The 19,123-nt window shown below is 35.4% G+C and overlaps 6 protein-coding genes and 2 non-coding genes across 9 annotated transcripts; 6 read left to right on the forward strand and 2 right to left on the reverse strand.

Annotated features, from left to right (window-relative positions):
- Nucleotides 1-811: 811 nt before the first annotated feature.
- On the forward strand, nucleotides 812-3,256 carry LOC125608261 (MATH domain and coiled-coil domain-containing protein At3g58360-like). Its single transcript, XM_048778334.1, has 4 exons — nucleotides 812-1,468; nucleotides 1,563-1,720; nucleotides 2,198-2,424; nucleotides 2,496-3,256. The coding sequence occupies exons 1-4, from the start codon at nucleotides 1,362-1,364 to the stop codon at nucleotides 2,898-2,900; spliced, it is 897 nt and encodes a 298-aa protein (XP_048634291.1). The 5' UTR covers nucleotides 812-1,361; the 3' UTR covers nucleotides 2,901-3,256.
- A 499-nt stretch (nucleotides 3,257-3,755) lies between these two features.
- Nucleotides 3,756-5,360, forward strand: LOC106395785 (MATH domain and coiled-coil domain-containing protein At3g58280). The gene has a single exon (XM_048778335.1). It carries the CDS (start codon nucleotides 4,287-4,289, stop codon nucleotides 4,911-4,913), a length of 627 nt encoding a protein of 208 aa, XP_048634292.1. The 5' UTR covers nucleotides 3,756-4,286; the 3' UTR covers nucleotides 4,914-5,360.
- Nucleotides 5,361-6,946: 1,586 nt separating this feature from the next.
- On the forward strand, nucleotides 6,947-8,550 carry LOC106395521 (MATH domain and coiled-coil domain-containing protein At3g58260-like). The gene is made up of 5 exons (XM_013835952.3): nucleotides 6,947-7,030; nucleotides 7,191-7,347; nucleotides 7,436-7,587; nucleotides 7,754-7,908; nucleotides 7,995-8,550. Exons 2-5 carry the CDS (start codon nucleotides 7,241-7,243, stop codon nucleotides 8,406-8,408), a joined length of 828 nt encoding a protein of 275 aa, XP_013691406.2. The 5' UTR covers nucleotides 6,947-7,030; nucleotides 7,191-7,240; the 3' UTR covers nucleotides 8,409-8,550.
- A 195-nt stretch (nucleotides 8,551-8,745) lies between these two features.
- Nucleotides 8,746-9,453, forward strand: LOC106396071 (MATH domain and coiled-coil domain-containing protein At3g58210-like). The gene is made up of 2 exons (XM_013836366.3): nucleotides 8,746-8,977; nucleotides 9,049-9,453. The coding sequence occupies exons 1-2, from the start codon at nucleotides 8,921-8,923 to the stop codon at nucleotides 9,451-9,453; spliced, it is 462 nt and encodes a 153-aa protein (XP_013691820.2). The 5' UTR covers nucleotides 8,746-8,920.
- Nucleotides 9,454-11,934: 2,481 nt separating this feature from the next.
- LOC125608443 lies at nucleotides 11,935-12,023 on the reverse strand. Its single transcript, XR_007339337.1, has one exon. It is a non-coding gene; the product is annotated as a small nucleolar RNA Z102/R77 (small nucleolar RNA).
- A 73-nt stretch (nucleotides 12,024-12,096) lies between these two features.
- On the reverse strand, nucleotides 12,097-12,187 carry LOC125608442. The gene has a single exon (XR_007339336.1). It is a non-coding gene; the product is annotated as a small nucleolar RNA Z102/R77 (small nucleolar RNA).
- Nucleotides 12,188-12,612: 425 nt separating this feature from the next.
- On the forward strand, nucleotides 12,613-14,571 carry LOC125608262 (cysteine-rich receptor-like protein kinase 38). Of its 2 annotated transcripts, XM_048778337.1 has the most exons (5): nucleotides 12,613-13,178; nucleotides 13,243-13,318; nucleotides 13,417-13,618; nucleotides 13,715-13,855; nucleotides 14,037-14,571. In XM_048778337.1, exons 3-5 carry the CDS (start codon nucleotides 13,560-13,562, stop codon nucleotides 14,260-14,262), a joined length of 426 nt encoding a protein of 141 aa, XP_048634294.1. In that variant the 5' UTR covers nucleotides 12,613-13,178; nucleotides 13,243-13,318; nucleotides 13,417-13,559; the 3' UTR covers nucleotides 14,263-14,571. The 2 variants fall into 2 exon arrangements, with proteins under 2 accessions (XP_048634294.1, XP_048634293.1); XM_048778336.1 differs by having other exon boundaries at nucleotides 13,417-13,855.
- A 1,024-nt stretch (nucleotides 14,572-15,595) lies between these two features.
- Nucleotides 15,596-18,712, forward strand: LOC106379024 (beta-galactosidase 11). The gene is made up of 5 exons (XM_013819055.3): nucleotides 15,596-16,424; nucleotides 16,516-17,360; nucleotides 17,493-18,141; nucleotides 18,263-18,335; nucleotides 18,414-18,712. The coding sequence occupies exons 1-2, from the start codon at nucleotides 16,098-16,100 to the stop codon at nucleotides 16,627-16,629; spliced, it is 441 nt and encodes a 146-aa protein (XP_013674509.1). The 5' UTR covers nucleotides 15,596-16,097; the 3' UTR covers nucleotides 16,630-17,360; nucleotides 17,493-18,141; nucleotides 18,263-18,335; nucleotides 18,414-18,712.
- The last annotated feature ends 411 nt before the right edge of the window (nucleotides 18,713-19,123 follow it).

Here is a 19,123-nt window from a genome sequence, read left to right on the forward strand (position 1 = left end):
AAGTAGAAGTACTTTAAGCTTTTGTTTGGCAATATAGATAACAATTTAAAAAATATTGTTGTTTGAAAACATAGATATCACTAACTTACGAAAAAAAAGGTAATGAGTTTATGTTATTAAAAAAATTGGAAGTCCATTACATTATCTTAAAAACTAATGGGTTTATGTTATTTGATATACATATTCAAATCAAAATAATAATTTAAAATTGATTTATATCAAAAATTCATTCAAAAATATACATATATTCAAAATTTGATTTTTACTAACATGTTTTCCAATAACCATTATAAAAATGTTTTCAATATCTATAAGAAAAATACAATACAAAACTCAATTTGAAACACCAACTTAAATTATAGTTTTTATATTTCACATTGAAATTTAAAAATATAATATATCTGATTATTTATTTGATTGTACGTATAAAATAATGTTAATTATAAGAAAACTTATTTGATGGTACATATAGAATACGAATAATTATATGATAGTACATATCTTTGTAATCTATGATGACACATATAGGATATATAATAGTCACTAGAGGTGGGCGTTCGGGTTTGTTTTCGGGTCTGTTTAGATTTCGTGTTCGGTTCAGATCTTTAAAAATTCAGTTCGGATTTGGATAACCAATTTAAATTGGTTTGGTTTAAATATTTGGATAAAGAATTAATAATTATATAAGTATTTTTGGAGTTTTGAGTATATTTTAACTAATTTAGATATTTACGTTTGATTATTTGTATATATTTTCAAGTATTTAAACAAACTTAAAAGTATCATATATATTCTGGATGTTTTTATATATATTAAATCTAAAAATAATTAATATATATAAGTATATAAATCTATTTTGGATATCCAAAATACTTCGGTTCAGATCGGATTAGGTTTCGATTCTTCAAATACCAAAATTTTGAATAATTCAAATATTTAATCAATTTCGATTCGTATTTGGTACTACTTATTCGGATTGAGATCGGTTCGATTCTTCGAATTTGAGTTTTTTGTCCAGCCTTAAATAGTGACATGAAAAACAAATAGCATCATTTTTAAAAAAAAAATCTAGTAAAACTTAAAAGTTAAAACAATATTTTATTTGTTTTGTTCCAAATCATGTATACAATTATCAATAAATAAAAATCTCAACAACCTTATCTATCAAAAATATATGTTAACAAATTCTTGAATTATATTTGCTTTTTAAATCGTAAAATTATTTTGCTATAAACAGTTTACAAAGAGAGGCACATGTACCAAGAGTGTAAACCCTAACGTTAAAACTGTTGGATGTGTGTTATTCTGAATTTAGGGTTTTTCTTACATTTATGTTCTGCTAGTTAGATCGCAGAACAATTATGGAGAAGCAATCAAGAAAGAAGATCACTTGGACGATTAAGAACTTCTCATCTTTACAATGCCAGAAACTTTGTTCTGATCCATTCGTTGTCGCTCGTTGTAAATGGTAAAGGCTTTCAAGTTATTTCGTCCATGTAGATTTAGGTCACATTATCCCACACACTACTGTTTTTTTATTCTTTGTTTCGTTCTTGATGCAGGCGTCTTTGTACCTATCCCAAGGGAAAGAACGTTGATTACTTGTTTCTGTTTCTTGAAGTCGCCGATCATGATTCACTGCCTTGTGGATGGAGAAGAAACGCCCGATATTCCCTAACTATAATCAATCAAAACTCCGTAAAACGTTACAGACAAAACGGTGATTATTTCTTCACCACTGCTCACTTTTTCAAGAGTTACTTTATGCAAATTGTTTTCATTGACAGTATCGTAATCACTTAGAGGATCGCCTCTTATGTTTGGTTTTCGAGCCGAGTTCTTATATAGGCTTGTCTTGGTACTAGTAGACCCAGTCTGGAGCATAGGCAAATAAACGTCATCACAATTTTATACTACAATTTTAGTTGTATGTATGACATTATTAAAAAATTATATGAAAAATATGGAAATAAACTTTTACTTGAGTATAGGAACATTATGAAAAAGTTTAAAATGTCAGACTGTAGTGTTCTATTTTCTCAAGTGTGTTTTTATATTAGGATGGTTTTAGATTTAGTTTTGAAGTTTTGTGCAAGTTGTGAACATTGTTATTCAACCACATGAGAGTATATCTTGCAATGCTTTATTCAATATTGTAAATTGACTGATTATGTCAACTTCTGATATGTATCTACAGATGAACAAAAGTGGTTTGATGAGAAAACTCCCCGTAGGGGTCGTGTATCGATGTTCCCCCTTAATGAAATCCATGCCAAAGAGAGTGGATATTTGGTAAACGGAGAACTTGAGATTGTTGCTGAGATTGAGGTTATTGAAGTTCTTGGAAAGTTTGATGTAACAGAGGAAACTTCAACAATAACAGAAACCATGGATGTTAATGGCTTTCAACTTCTTCCTTCACAGGTTAGAAACTAAAACTATGTGTCTGAATAGAAATTCTTCTTTATGTTTTTGGTTTTTGTTTTCATTCTCAGATGGAACTTGTGAGCCATTTGTTAAAAAGACACCCAGATATTGCATCTGATTTTAGTACAAAGAACCCAAATCTTAGGACGGGTTACATGAGCTTGCTACTTAGTCTTATTGAAACTCTGCGCCAGTCGCCTCACCAGCTCTCCTACACTGATCTGGTCGAGGCAGATGCTGCTTTGGAATCCATGACAAACGCTGGATTTAAATTGGATTGGTTGGAGAAGAAAGTTGATGAGATGGCTGAGAAGAAGGAGAAAGAGGAGGGTGGTGAGATTCGAGTGCGAGAAATCGAGGAAGAGTTGAAGGATTTGAAGCAGAAGTGCTCAGACTTGGAAGTTCAGCTGGAGAAGGAAAAACTAGAATTGTCGGCTGCAAATGCTCCTATCTCATTCGATGATGTTATGTAATGTTTTTGAGTTCGCTGCAGGTACTTGGAGGTTTTTATTTGGTGTTCTTACTCGTTTTCAATCTTGGTTCTGTGATGTTGTTTGGATAATGAAGTCATCAGTGACTTAAGTCAAAGCTCTGCTTCTTACATCTGCTGCGTTTATCCCATTGTTTTTGCGAATAAACGGTTTAAGCTAGGTTACTTGATGACAAAGTAATTTCTATGTGTCCGAGCACAGTGTTGTTTAGGGCTGGGCATAATATTCGTACCAGCTGGCCTGAAACCGACTCGAAAATCAGGATATCGAATCCGATCGAATCCTGCCTAAATATCCAAAAATATTCTTTTTTGAAACCCCAAAAAAACCAAAAAGAACCCGATCCGCACCGAGAACCGAAAAAGTATTCAACATATCCAAACATATAAATATATATAATATTATTTATAATTATACTCTTACTAATATTAATACCTAAAATTAAATTATAAATTGAATATAATAGTTCTTTTGGGCATTTACAGATATAAATTGATATTTTGGATACAAAATATATACCCAAATAACATTGTATCCATGGTTACTTTGGGACAAAAAAATAACCAATTCGAACCATATATGTTGAGTATATTTGGGTTTTTGGTTATTTTCGGATAAGTCTAAATAGTTTAGATATAAAATATGCGAATAGAATGAAATTGTTTGGTTACTTCAGTTAAAACCCGAATCCATCTAGACCTAGATGCGGGAAGACCCGACTCGAATCCAATCCTTTTTTTGTAATATCCGAATGAAACCTTTTTAAAAACGATATCCAAATGTCCATGTCTAATGTTGTCGGGTGGGCACATGCAATTACTCCCTACTCGTCATGTACTCGGTATTTGGTCGGTACTTGATTTATTATTTTAAATTACTTTCGAGTATTAAACAAAGTAATTGCTACGTGTGACAGTGTGGTGGATAAGAAACGTATATGTTATTGTTTGTTTTACATTTTCATGCATTTGATTTTCACTATACCAATTTTGAAAAGAGGAAGGAATGATTCAATATATGTTTCATCTTGTATCTTCATAGAATACCGTTGGATACATGCATGCATCATAGTAATACACGGCAAAAAAGTAGCTCAAATGTAAAAAAAAAGAAGAAGAAGAAAATAGTAGCTCAATTAGATGGACACCATTAATATCACATTGCTTGCTTGATTATACTATTTATTAATTTTGTTATTATGACATGAATATCAAGTCACAAATGCATGCATTTTGTTTAAATCTCTTTCTTATCTCCCCCAAATATATATCCTCTATGGTCTCTATTCCTTTCTGCAAATTAAACTGAAGGGTAATCATCCTTAACTAAGCATTTCTAGTTCAAAAGTGAGTGATTATCTTTGTTCCAATGGTGAACAATACAGAGAGTAGTGAGTCTAGCGATGACGAACAGAGTTACTCATCCTCATCTGAAGAATGGTCCAAGTCATCGGACGATGCTGATGAAATTGTGGAAGTCAATGGGTTTCAGGTTCTTGATTCACAGGTGATGATAAATCAAGAAACTATAAATATCAATATTAATAGTGTAAAACAAATAAACAACGATTGGACATTGCTTGTTTCACAGGTGAACCAAGTGTTGGCAATCTTTGAGAAATATCCAGACATGGCATCAGATTTCAGTTTAAAGAACCAACAGCTTAGAAATGCTTACATGGGTGTTCTTCTCAACCTAATTATGACACTATGCCAATCGCCTGATGAGCTCACAATGGACGATCTAAACAAAGCAGACAGCACAGTTTTGGATCTAACAAAAGCAGGCTTTAAGTTGCATTGGTTGCGTCAGAAAGTAGACGAGGCTTTCCTTAAAAAGGAGAAAAAACGGGAGTTTAGGGCACGGATTAGATTACTTGAGGAAAAAGTCAAGAAGCGAAAGCTGTCTTTGTCGGATTTAGAATCTGATCTGAAGAAACAGAAAGCTACAGCTTTGGCTACTGAAACACCATTTGATTTCAGTGATATTGTTTGATAAAAGGAAGTCACTGATTGAGTGTTTTAGTTGAAGCTCTCTGCTTATTTCCTTAACTTTTCTTATTTCAAAACAGTCTGTCTTCTTTGAAGAAAAATACTTTACGTATGGATCAAGTTTCATATACACCATTTTTACAGAATAAATATGAAACAGACATATGAAACAGAGCATCTGCTTCCCAAGTTTGCATGTATAAAAACCGAAGAGTGAATCCTAGCTATTGAAAGTCAATGAGTTCTTTGACATTAGAAAAAAAAATGCTTTGACATAAGGAATAAGTTTCTCCAATGTGGTGACAGAAAAAATGTTTCTCCAATGTATAGATAAATTTATGGTTCATCTATACAAAAATGCAAGTCCATAGTTTAAAATAATATAGACTACAAAATATATCTATGATATTATTTGAGAAATTACATGTCGCTCTCACGTTAATTTTCAAAATAGTGAGTTATAAAATTAAATTTAAGGAATTATAAATTAGACATTATTACTAAAATTACCTTTTTCTTCTTTTTAATACATTTATAATTGAGTTTTTAATTTTAGTTTTTTCTCTCCAAAATTCACATAAATAATAAAAAGGAACTATCTATAAAAATGAAAAATTCATATATAACGACTTTCATTTTTATTTTTCTTTATATGCTAATAAAATAACACAAATAAAAAAATATCTATAAGAAATTTTAATTTTTGAGTGGTAGTTACAAATTTAACCTAAATGAACTGTAAACTATACAGAATTGCCATTACCAAAATTATTTTTATTTCCCTTTTTCTTAATCATGTTTTAGCTTAATTTAATTTTTATTTACTTTTAATTTTAAAAAAAAAATCACAGAAAAAAATAAAAAGGAAAAATCTATAAAACATAATTTTATTTTAGTCATATTTTTATAAAACAGCATCAATAAAAAGTAAATATCTATATGAAATATATATATATATACATAAAACATAGTTTCATCAAAGATAATATAGTTATTTATCTTAAAAACTAATAATATGTTTCATCTCTAAAATTTGAAACTATTAATATAGTACTATTATTTTATTTCTCTTTGTATGAGAGCGGTAAATTAATAGTTTGTGAGCTGCTTGGGACGGTGTTGAGATGCTTCTAGTAAGGTAGAATTGCCAGTAGCATGCCAAATGTCGGCAGAATTGCCTTCTTTGTTCTCTCGTTGGTTTTCGGTATGGGTTTTCTCGTGCATGTTGATTACGGTAGTATGCATAAGAGCGCCAAATTTATCATTAATTATGGGTATATACATGGTATACCTTATGAGTTATGACCGAGCAGCTTTCCACTGGTTTTTCAACTGGTGAATTTTAATATTGCTAGAGGAGTGGAAGAACTGCACAATGCATATCTTCATGATTTGTAAGTCTGCATGCATTATGTTAATCTTGGTTACTTTTATGCAATTTGGACCCAGTTTCAAATCTCATTTGAAGACGAAACCATATTTATAGTTTCATAAATCATTTTAAAGTGTTTAATAAATGCAACAAAAATTAGTTAATTTAAACCTATTAGAACAAAAATAGTTATTGTTCATTTTAGACGATTATATACAACTGAATATACTCAAATAATGAGTAAGTAAATCGATCATGATTCTTATTCTCAAAATTAGCGATATATTTAAGTTAGCAACTTCATATTAATTAGAATGGTCTTTTACTACAAAATCAGTATTTTAACTATAAATCTTTATCATTGCGAGTTATGATATTCAAAAAAAAATATAAAGTTTTTATTTGTAATAATTATAAGACATAAAACAATTAACAAAACTGAATTTTGATTGTAAACTACAAATAAACCTGATTTTTATCCATCGAATCCTAATATGTTTCCGGTCCACGGTTTAATCTGGATTGATCACCGGTTTGGTCCGGGCTAATAAACTCTAGAAATAACCCGGTGAGAGCTATTGTCCGATAGTTTATGTAAGGTCCAATTGGTCTGGCCCATGATAATTGTATGTGTCCACAACAATTAATAACCCGATGAGCTATATATATATACTAGGAGACGAAGCGATTCATATTTATCTCCAAACCTGTCTCTCTCTCTCTCGATCGACACTCGAAACCCTGTGGCTGTGAGTATATAGTTCATTATTTTCGTCCTCTTATACACCCTCGTCTATGTTTCTATGTTCCTTTTGTCAGATTGAAAACTTGTTAAAATTAACTATTAGAATTTCACAGCGGAATCTTTAATCTCTATGTTTATAGTTTTATTTGTGGTCTGATAATTAGATTTACAAATTCGGGGGAGTACGTGATCAGCCACGGTCGGGTCAAGAATAATGGGGAGTCAAGTTGACAGCAAGTTCACTTGGGTGATTAAGAACTTAGCCCCTTTTGGATCGCAGATAATTTATTCTGACTCATTCGTAATAAGTGGGTGCAAATGGTACGTGAGACGAGAACTATTCTCTAATGTTTTAAGCGTGTACGTATGCATATATGCTCTCGTTGATTCGTTTTTTTTTTTCCTACAGGCGTCTTATTGCCTATCCCAAAAGTAAATTGCTTAACTACTTGACTTTGGAAGTTGCTGATTCTGAATCTTTTCCTATTGGATGGAGAAGGCTAGCAAATTTTTCCGTGACTATAGTAAATAAGGCTCTTAAACAAATCTACCGACGACAAGGTGAGCTTGCTACTTTTTGATTCTTCTTGTTTTTGGGGCCAAATGGAATAATTTCATTTGCCCAGAACCGGCTTAGTTATGAAGTTGGGAACAATTGATATTAAATAACTGGTTTTATATCAACCATGTAACTTATGAGATGAATGCCTGCATTGTGGTGTTATAGTAACACAACAGTGGTTTGATCACAAGACTCCCAGGTTGAGTTTTCCACTCATGAAAACCACCCTTGGGTTTCTGGTGGATGAAGAAGTCAAAATTGTTGCTGAGATAGATGTTGTTGAAGTTATCATTAATGGATTCGAAGTTCTTCCTTCACAGGTAAGAAACAAGAAAGACTCATTAGGCTCTTTGTATATATATATAATATGGTTTTACTTTACACATTTTTCTTTGCTCTCTCCTAGGTCAAATCTGTCAACCGTTTGTTTAAGAGACAGCCAGACATTGCATCAAAGTTTCCTATAAACAACCCACTTCTGAAGACATCATACATGAATGTCCTACTCAGCTTGACTAGGGCTTTGCACTTGTCACCTCAGAAAATCTCCAATGGTGATCTATCTGATACAGAAACTACTCTTGCACACATGAAAAGTATAGGTTTTAAGTTGGATTGGTTGGAGAAAAAACTTGGGGAGATAAAAGAAAAGAAGGCAAAAGAGAAAGCTGGTAAGATTAAGATCCAAAATACTGAGGAAAAGTTGAAGGATTTGAAGCAGAAGTGCTTAGACCTTGAAGCTCAGCTGGAGACTGAGAAGGCAGAGGTTTTGGCTGCAAGTGCTCCTCTCTTGTTGTCTGATGATGAAGATGTTTTCTGATGAATTGAGTTCTTAGGTACTTGAGTTTAGATTCTTCTAATGCTAGGGTGTTTTGGTAACTAAATGGTTTGTAGTTTGGCCTTAAGACTCTTTCTTTAATTGTAACCAAGACGTCACACCCGGATGAAACATTCGCCTTTAACTCTCAAATGTTAAGTAGATATAGACCTACGGTACGGATCATCTAGTTTTTATACCCTAATTGTTTTAGGCTCATAAATATCAAGTGTTTCTTGATGGAAAAGTAACTATCTTTGGGTGTCTGAACAGAGCATTGAGTCATGTACCAAAGAAGTTGCTTGACGTATGATACTATTAATAATCATATGTTATTTAATTATGACAAGGTATTATTAAGTTACAATTAGCTCAAGTTTATTAATTATGCATGCACCTTCTTTAGTATATATATTCAGTTACATTAAAATAATCCTCAAACACACAAAACTCCATTTGCCTAAGCTGCAAGTAAAGCTTCTTCTCTGTATCACAAGAAAACTCAGATCGTAGCAATGTGGAACGGTGATGGAACAGTTGATATCAATGGCTTTCGAGTTTACTACACAGAGGTAAAAACAACTGTTTTCACTTAACAATGATCACTTTGGTTAGTGTCTTTATACATCAAACTTGTTCTCAGGTTGAGTATGTGAGGAGAATCTTTGAAAGACACCCAGAAACAGCATCAAATCTTCGTCCAATGAACCAGTTGGTGAAGAACGCGTACTTGAACAACCTCCTTGACCTCATCGACATAGCTTGCTTAGCTCCTCAGGAGCTCACAGAGGAGGAGCTAAGAGATGCTGAGAACACGCTTATGGATCTGGTAGGGGTAGGTTTCGAGTTGGATTGGTTGAAGAAGAAGCTTGAGGAGCGTTGCGTGAAGAAGAAGAAAATGGAAACGCGTGGTGATCGCATGAGAGAACTCGATAGAATGATTGTGGAACAGAGACGAGTGTTGCTTGCGCTTGAAGTTGAACTGAAGAATGAAGAGAACGAGGCTGTTTCCCACAGTGCTCGACTTGGTTTCGAGGATGTTGTTTGAAATGAAACTCACTAATAAAGAAGCCTAAATGTTTTTAGGTCTCCTCTTTACGTGCTTGAGAATATATGTGTCGTTGTCTTAAGTCTTAACTACAAGAATGGTTTGAATAAAGGGAATATATTTAATGGGCAGATAGCAAAGAGATGAAGTGAAAAGAAAAATGATTATTTGATTAAGTCTATGTGCTCTGTTTCCAAGAACAGAGCATCAACATTAGGGTTTCTTTATTTCACATGTGTGTTTCTTCATGGAAAAGGTAAACAGTGTATAATGGATGTCCTACTCAGCCTAACTGAGATTTTGCGCCAGTTGCCTCAAGAAACCTCGAAGTATGATCTGTTTGACGAAGATGTTGCACTGGAATAAATTAGAACCAACCAAAGTGATCACTGTAGATGTTAACCTTAGAAGATATTTTCTGATGTCACAGGTAGGTGTTTTGGTCTGTTTGTTCGAGTCTCTAGGGTACTAGAGCCTCCTTCGAAAAGAAAATAACCCAAGGGAGATAAATGGAAAGCAAACAATTACATTGGAAAAGTTATGCCTCATATAAAGATTTGAGTCTGTATCTCACTCCAACGGCTAACCGAGAGTGATTCTTTCAATGGTCAGTGATAACTGATAAGACATAAGCTATCGAGATAGCTTATCTTTGGTAAAGAGAGCCTTGATGATAAGCTAAGACCATCTGAAGCATATCATGACATCAACGTTGGATGATTTTATCTGATTTGGGCACTACCTGGTGTGTTCTGGTCAGAACGTTTCAATCTCTACGTGTATACTTTTATCTCTATTAAGCAAGTTGGGCCCATTTCGAAATCGCTAGGTTATCATCATCAAAGAGTCAAATAAAGAGAGAATAGAGCAATTCTTACCAAGCTTCAGCTCGCAGATTCAATGCATAAAGCCAAGCAAGCTAGGGGCAGAGGACATTTATGTCTGGCTCCCTCTTCACACTGGAGTCTACTCATCCAAATCTGGATATAACTCGCAAGCACAACAAGCCCCACCGTCGAATCTCCACCCATCTATGCAAAACAATCTAGAGTTCAGCTGGTTAAAAGATGTTTGGTCATCCAAAACAACCCCAAAGCTTAAAGTCTTTCTCTGGTCAATCTTACAAGGGGCTTTACCTATAGGCGCAGAACTCCAAAGAAGAGGAATGATTTCTGCAGCCCAATGCCCCCGATGCACCGAGGTAGAAACAGCAATGCACTTATTCTTCCTCTGCCCTTTCGCCAAAGAAGTTTGGAACATCATGCCCCTCAAGTCACCAGTTCACCTAGCTGAGGATACTGACTTCAAATTGGCACTAGTCCGGTTCCGACAAGCTGTTTGTCTACCCCCAACAGGAGTCCGAGTCCCCATACTCCCATGGGTCTGTTGGTTCCTCTGAACAGCCAGAAACAGGCTCATCTTTGAAAACAAGAGCTCCAACCCTACAGAGATAGCAACTAGAGTGGTGATAGCAGCCTTAGAATGGGATCAAATTCAAGATGTAAAGGAAGATCAAACGAACAAGCGTCTACCGCCCAAAGTAGCACCACCACTGATGAATCAATCAAGCTACGCATGCCCCTGCTTCGTTGACGCAGCGTGGGATGCTTCCTCAAAGCGAGTAGGAGTCGCCTGTATCCTAGATAAGGCCCCTCAGCTCCGACCTCAGTCTGGGGCCCAGATCGTCGATTCACTCCTCCCCTCTTATGGCCGAAACGCTTGCCCTCAGACACGGAATGGAAGTTATGCTCCAATCCGGTATTCACACAGCTACTATCTTCTCAGATTGCCTAACGCTCATCAGAGCAATCAACAGCAACAGCCAGATCAAGGAGATCTACGGTGTCCTTCAAGACATTGATCGTCTCTCATCTAAGTTTGCGTCTATCCTTTTCCGGTTCATCCCTCGTTCTCAGAACAGAGAAGCCGATGTTTTAGCTAAACAGGCCCTTAAAGCCTTGTACCCCTCTGTTGTTCCTTTCTAAACTCGGCCCAGGGCCCAAACGCTTTTCTTTCTGCATTAATTTAAGTATTCAGTTGTTCAAAAAAAAAAAAAAAATAGTCAAATAAACTTCCAAATTTAAGCAACGAGTCGATTGGTTTCAGTTAAATGTTAAATTCGGGCATTATATATTAATTAATTAATTTAAAAAACATCTGTGGAACTTTCGTTAACAGTTCATAAATGAGAGTGCAATTACAAGACACCACTGGTACAAGTCGTAGGGGTATTATTATTCATTGGACCACAAATTCTATATTCGTCATTCCATAGAGATGATAAGCTTAAGATGCGAACTCTGTTTCAATCCAGCTGCAGCGACTAAAGACACTAATCAGACATAAAGAACAGCAAACACAAAAGCAATCGATGTTCTAAAGAACACTAATCCGAGTCTAATAGCTCTAATGGTGGTCTAGGGAAAACAGATAATTCTCAACCTAACAAATAATCAAAACAAGTTTTAAACAAAGGGAAGAGAATGGGATCAGATAGAGCTAATACGTAAGATGCCATCATTCCGGCGATCAAACCAATAGGGAACAATAAAGTTCAACATTCATCATTCCACATTCTCTTCATTCATTACTATCATAAACTCAAAAATAAAATAAAAAAATACAATATTTTAGAGGAGAAAGGAAAGATCAGATAGAGCTAATACGTAAGATGCCATCATCTCGGCGAATCAAACCAATAGGGAACAAAGAAAGTTCAATCATCATATCTCTCTCTTTCTCCTCTTTTTAAATTCTCATCAAAAACACATAAAAATCGATACTTTTCCAAAAACTAGTCTACAATCTTTAAAGCAAAACAGATAATTTGAACTCTTTAAACTCATTGAGGGATAGAATAAACAGATGGAGGTTTATATATATAGAGATAAACCTAGGGTTTCTTTAGGGCTCCCTCATTAAAAAGACGTAAATACCCAGCTGTTAAAATGGGCTCAACTAAGTCCAGAGTTTATAAATGGCCCAGGTAATTCTGAGTTGGTAACAGTGAAGCTACATTATGGGCCGAAATTGGCCCAATAGTTTTTAGAAGGTTTCATACAGTCTCATAAAGCAAACATCTATTTCACGTAAGAAAATTAAGACCTCATTACATTAGTTGTGATATTGATCTAACGGGAGGAAGAGGGTGGGGGGAGAATCAAAGATTATATAGACTGGTAAAAATCCTTCTTAAGTAATGAAAAAGCAGGTTAGCTCCGAAGAGCCGATCCTTTAGTGTAGGCTGGGCTGCTAGTTTTCGGCTTTCAAAGTTATGGTTGTTAGAGCACCATTAACCGGGGTCCTTAAGAGGGTTTTTAAAAATAATGAGGCATTTAATTAAATCAAAATTAAAGAAAATTGCTGTTATCGATCCTTAATATAGGATTTCTGTGACCGATTACAAAGGGGATTTCTAAGCCACGTGTCAGCAAACTAAATAATGAGGGTTTTTTTTTTCTCTCTCCTCTTCTCTTTCGTGCCTCGTCTTCTCTGTCTCCTCTTGTGTTCTCCGCGGGAAGACGATGGCTTTTTGTTCTCTCCTTCACACCTACAAGGTTCAAACGAAACCTTAAACTCCATCTCACTTCGTTAGGCCTCCTCTCTACCCGATAAATCTCTCTCTGTCTCCTTCTCCGTGGATCTCTCATTCGATCGGATGATCTCTCTCCTCCGTTGAGTTTCAGAACTTCTCTGTGGAGATCGATGGCCACATCCGCTCGAAAGTGAGTTTGATTGTATTTTTGAATTGGTTGGAGCTTGATTTAATAAAAGTGTTCTTTCTTGCAGTAAACCAAATGTAAATGTGGGAACAATTGGGAATGTAGAACATGGGAATACTACTTTAACTGCTGCAATCATAAAGGTGATTCCTTTTTTTTACATTGATGAGAGTTTTTTAATTGGGAGAACCTCTTTTTTTTTTTTTCTTAAGTTGAGATATGGATTCTACTTATTGTTTAGGTTCTTGCTGAAGAGGAAAAAGCTAAAGCTATTGCCTTTGATGAAATTGATAAAGCTCTCCAAGCCAATGCTTTTGCTCTAGACTGATTCGGATGGTCAATCTATGTTAAGATTTGATCTCGGCATGATCTTAATCGCAACCGATGAGTTCTCAGCGGGAAATAAACTTGGACAAGGTGGATTTGGATCATCTGTCTACAAGGTATGAACTTTTCATTGTAAAATATGTTTTCAAAACATCTATATTTTTTGATGATGAACACAAACGTTGGATACTTACTTGGGATGTGAGGTGTAGAATCATAGCAGGAGTTGCAAGAGGGCTTCTTTATCTCCATGAAGATTCTCAACTGAGGATTATTCATCGAGACTTAAAGGCTAGTATAGTTCTCTTAGACGCTGAGATGAACCCTAAAGTTGCAGACTTTGGGATGGCCAGGTTGTTTAACATGCATGAAACTCGTGGAAGTGGTCTTCTGGTCTTGTTATATTGTGTCACGTTAGTCTCGTGGTCTAATTTTGTTGTTTGTAGTGTCACGGAAGTCCTCGTCTTTGGTTTCGCAGATTTGTTTCATAAGCTACTTCGAGTTCTTACAGTGTCTGTTTTTCTCTTTTGCCAGGCTCATGTGCATGTTTGAGAGTTCTCAGTTCAAAGAAAACTTCTCCTTGTTTCAGCAACTAGTTGCAGATGGTGTCTTTGGGACATTATCACCATCTTCTGTTTCCTCTGTATCAAAGCTTGAAGAGTTTAAGACACTTGCAAAGCTTGCTTTATCTGACCCTAACAAATCCCGTTTATTGGAAAGCTATCAGATGCTCAAGGTTAACGTCATGTGCTCTTCTTGAACACACATAGTTTTCTAGTCTTGCGGCTTTGTTCACGTGAAACATTGCTTCAGGAACAGAGAAAAGAGATTTAAGACTCTGTTAATACAACATCAAGGGCCTCAAACCTGAATCTATCTGGTATTTCTCAGAACAAAGACTTAATATAAAATGTGGCCAAAAGAAATTTTCTGCATTAGAAATTGCTATCATTTGCCGGTACATAATATAAAAAAATGGAAAGGGTTTTATGTAAGGGGACTTTTTGGCGGTCATATACTATCTTTTTGTTAATACTACTAAACTTGGAGAACAAGAAAGTTGCGTTTCCTTCTAAGACTTTTTCTTGTGCTCAAAGATGAGATTCACGAGAACGTATTTCATAGTATTATGATACAATATGCATAAATATTTGAGTAAGTAATATTTCAATTATGCATAAATTTTTGTAGAACCCCTAATTAAGAAACTCCCAATAAAGCATAAAATCTATGGGTTTCTTAACTAAATTTCTTAACTAACTTTTATCCTTAAACTAATCACTAAGAAACCCAAATGGGGTTATAGCAATAATCATGCTCTTAGGTTCTATTGGGTTTCGACATGGGTTTGTATTAAAATAGGCTGAGACTGAGAGCCACTTTTGCTACTCCTTATATTTTAATTTTAATGCAAGAATCAGTTCAAGAAAAAAGTTACGTTAACAAATAAACTAAAAGCAAATTGGTAATTGTAGCATTTGTTCTTACCAACGAGTTCTCTAGAACCGGAGTTCATGGCACATCTCTCTTTTTCCAAAACACCTTAGTGGAGTTTCCATCCCTGCTCTCGAACCAAGCCAGCATACATAGCTCATCATCTTCTAGCCTCAGTCACAAGTATGCAACCGTCTTTCTCGCTGAACAATATGTTCTCTGGTACAGTTGAGATTTACCTAGTCTCTCGGAGTATCATCGTCAGTATTGAAGTTGATCTGAGTTATTTAATGGACTGCTCTGGCCTCTGGGTTATTTGAGTTTCGAGAACATGAAGCTCTTGTTACTTGTTTTGATATCTGTCTGTATGAGCCCACCACTTTTTAGGATAAGATTATATAAAGACTACATGCATAATCTCTGGAAAGATTAAGGAAATGAAATTCAATTGGTGAGTTAGTTTCTAGCGTTAATTACTTTGTTGATGTATAGGAATTTCGATCATCAAAACATTTCTTGGCATTTCCGTTTGCATATGTTACATTGTCTGAAGAATCATGTCGTCTAGGAACACCCTTGAGATCAGGTCAATGGAAGTTAAAGTTTCTTCTTGGAGCTTAATCTTTTTCAGTCAACCCTTATGAGTTGTTGATTATTAGAACATCATAATATATTTTCAAGCCTATTCTCACACCACATACTAATCCAATCATAATTAATTAGTGTTTCTGTAAAGGAGAAGATATAAAAAAGTAGAACTATAAATTAGTTTAAAATTATTTTTCTATTCTAATATATATATATTAATGTGGTTTTATAAATCTATAAAATGTTATTTTAAATATATATTTAAAATTTAAGATGGGTAGTATAGAATAAGGTGATTAATATTTTCTGTTTTTCCTGTTTACTGAAAATACAATCTATTAATTAATAAGGAATGGTGAAAAAGTCAGAATCAATGCCCTTCCAAAAACTAATAATAAAAAACAGGATAGAGAAATAAAATTACAAACTGAGAGAAATTTGCGTGGCCACATCTACGGACGCATTTTCCTCTCCAAAACTTAAGTAATCCGAGCTTCTTTTTAGAAAAAGACTATAAGAGTGCATAAGTAGTAAATACATTCTTATTACCTTTGATTACGAAGACAAAAGAAAATGGATACTTCACATTGCCATTATCAAGGCTACATCCTTCTTCTAGTTCTACTTTATTCATCTATGTTTGATGTAGCTTCAAATATAGACATTTCCAGTGATGCAAGAGGCAGCAAAACCGATAGTAACCCGAAACAATATGTGAACTGTGGAAATTATGAAGTTAAAAGGAGACAGATGACTGTTTCTTGTTCCAAATCAGCTGAATATATTATTACAAAGATCAATTTCGCTGATTATGGCAATCCTACCGGTTGTAGTGAGGATCATAAAGTTAGTAGACATGGCAATTGCGGCGCACCAGATACCTTGAGAATCGTCAAAAAGGTTAGAAAAATTAACAAGAATATTGACAATATATTGTGGATTAGTGAATGATAATTATCTCAATGAATCTTGTTAAGTATTATTTGTGCAGAATTGTCTTGGAAAACAAAAGTGCGAGCTTTACGTTTCAGATGAGATGTTTGGTCCGAGTCACTGCAAGAAGGATATTAAGCTCATTGTTGTATTCACATGCACAAAAGCTTAGGTTTTTTTTTTATTTTCTCCTTAATAAAGGCCATAAAATAATCATGGTTTGTGTCCTTGTATTGTATTGATCAAGTTCTAGTTGATAATTAAAGGAACATTTCAGATATTGTTTTTCTATTTGTTATTTTGCAACCGATGAATTCTAAAGTTCACTCAGAGATAGGGTTTACGGATAAAGAGACTTGATTTACAAGTAAGCTTGAAATAGAAAGACTAAGATATGATCAACAATAGGAAATGAGTGTTTTAGTGATGAATACAAAGCGGTGCTGGATAACAATGGAGACTGTATGTAATCAGAGTATAGTTTAGCTATCCAGAATTTGGATCCCATGTATTTGGCTCCTCCTTTTTCTTTTATAGGTCTCCAACGTGGACCGAGCACTTTAATGATGGCTTTAATTCTTTTGATTTCTTTACGTTTTCAGTTGACTCCTCCGAGCTTGGCGTGTTTAACTCCTTGAACCCGGGGTGGGCTTTGATCTTCGTGGGCCTATGTTTCCCTCTTGTGCCTTGATAGTGATTGGTTTTGGGCTTTACTACTTTTGGGTCAGGATCTCGGACCGGATCTGAAGATCAGTGAAACCGAGCTCCAACAATAGCCCCTCCCTCCGGATTCCAACGTGTCTCAGGTCGTCAGATTTTTTTTTGAGAGATCGTCGTGATTTTTTATTGTTTTAACTTTGTGGTTTCAGATTAGTGGTTCCTCTTGCTGCCTGAGTGTTTCTGGTAAGCTTGTCTTTAATTTTGATATATCTTGTTTCTTTCATGTCTTGAATGTTTTTAATTTTTGATGTTTTGGTTGTTGTTCTTGCTAAAAATGGTTAAACCAACTATTGTAATTCTCAATCTTACTCAAAGGGTGGCGGAGTCTGCTTGGAAAAGAGAGGCTAGAGAAGCGAGGAAAAAATCTCCACAAGATGAGGTGCCTCGAAAAGCGGCCTCTGAAGTGGTCGCTGGTGCGACCGAGGCTCATGGTTCTTCTGCGGGGGTCATTGCCTCCGGTGTTCCCGAGGTCAGAAAGAGCCTTTCTGATGTTCGAGTTGCTACCAAGGCTGTGGCTTTGGTTCTGCCTTCTGGTTCTGTGACCTCTGGTTGATGTTTCGGTGTCGCCTTTTGGGACTGTCGACATTTAGCATCGAAGCCACAACCGCAGTACTAGAGTCCTCTGGACCTACTGTGGTGCTGTGGTTGACGCTTCGATGGCACCTCCATCTTCTTCGGTGCTTCCTTTTCATCCTACTAGAGGTTCTCTTCTGGAGTCTATCCCAAAGGAGGCCGCCCTGGAGGCTTCTCGTTGTTCTTCTGATAATCAGGATCGGAGGTGGAGCTTCTCGTAGGTCAACGAGAAATTCTCCAAGGCCTTCGAGTGCTTCTTCTTATTTTGACAAAATCCAACAGTGGGGTCTTGAGATAGACCTCATGAAGCGTTCAACTCCGGGTCTGGGCAGCATGATCTGATTGGGTCAAAGCGATCTCAGACGGATGAAAGGGCTTAACCTTCGAGCTGGTACATCGTATTCTTCTGGGAAGGACGCATATGCCATGTCTTTCGAGTTTCCCAGTTATACATCCTTGTCTGACGATGGAAAAGCTTATGTGTGTTGTTGTCGTGAGGTTCGCCTTGACAGGGATCTTAGCTTTTTGGAGGATATTTTTACAAAAATTGACTCCTACAAGAGGCTTTTCTGTTCTTATGAATTGGTGAGTTGTCCCAACGATTTAGTCTATGAAACCGCTGTTTGTGTTATTCTGCGGGGCTGATTGTAATTTTTATAACAGCATTTGGGTTGGGTGAACCGCAACTGGGAGCATTATGAGTGCAATATCCAAGATGCTCGTAGTGGTTGCTGACACGGAGAAAGGGACTCTCCGTTGTAAGGACGCGCCAAGGCGGAGCGCGCTAAGAACCTAGAGATATACTTGATCCACAGGGCTGTTCAATCCGGATTTCTGTCCGGTTTTGGTTTGTTTTTTCCCAGTATTTTGGTTTTAAAAAGTTTAGCGACCTTATTAAACTATATCTACTTTGGTTTGATTTGGTTTACATATTATCGGTTTTTGATTTATTCGGTTTTATACGTGAACGAGAAAAAAACAGGAAAGATGAACAAATGAAGTATTTTATTGATTTTCAGAGCTAGGACCACAACAGTTAGGATTATAAACCATAGCTCTAGTCGTCTAACTCTATAGTCAAAATATTAGATAGTCCATCACTTGTTCTAGGATTTGGGTCTCTTTATATAGGTCGTTCATAGTCGATAGTAATATGGTTTTGGTACAATATTCTGCAAGATTTTAATGATTCAAAATTTTACATACGAATTAAAGAAACAAAAATTAAAGATAAATTACAATTATAAAATTGTGTAAAGAGATTTAAATAAAAAACTTTTTTTTTACGTCGAACGGTCATTATATTACTCAAGCTTGAAGTGATTTGGGTAACCAGACCGTAATAGAACAACCAATGAAAAGTAACTTCCTAG

The sequence above is a fragment of the Brassica napus genome, chromosome A4, assembly GCF_020379485.1.
Source record: "Brassica napus cultivar Da-Ae chromosome A4, Da-Ae, whole genome shotgun sequence".
Taxonomy (NCBI): Eukaryota; Viridiplantae; Streptophyta; class Magnoliopsida; order Brassicales; family Brassicaceae; genus Brassica; species Brassica napus.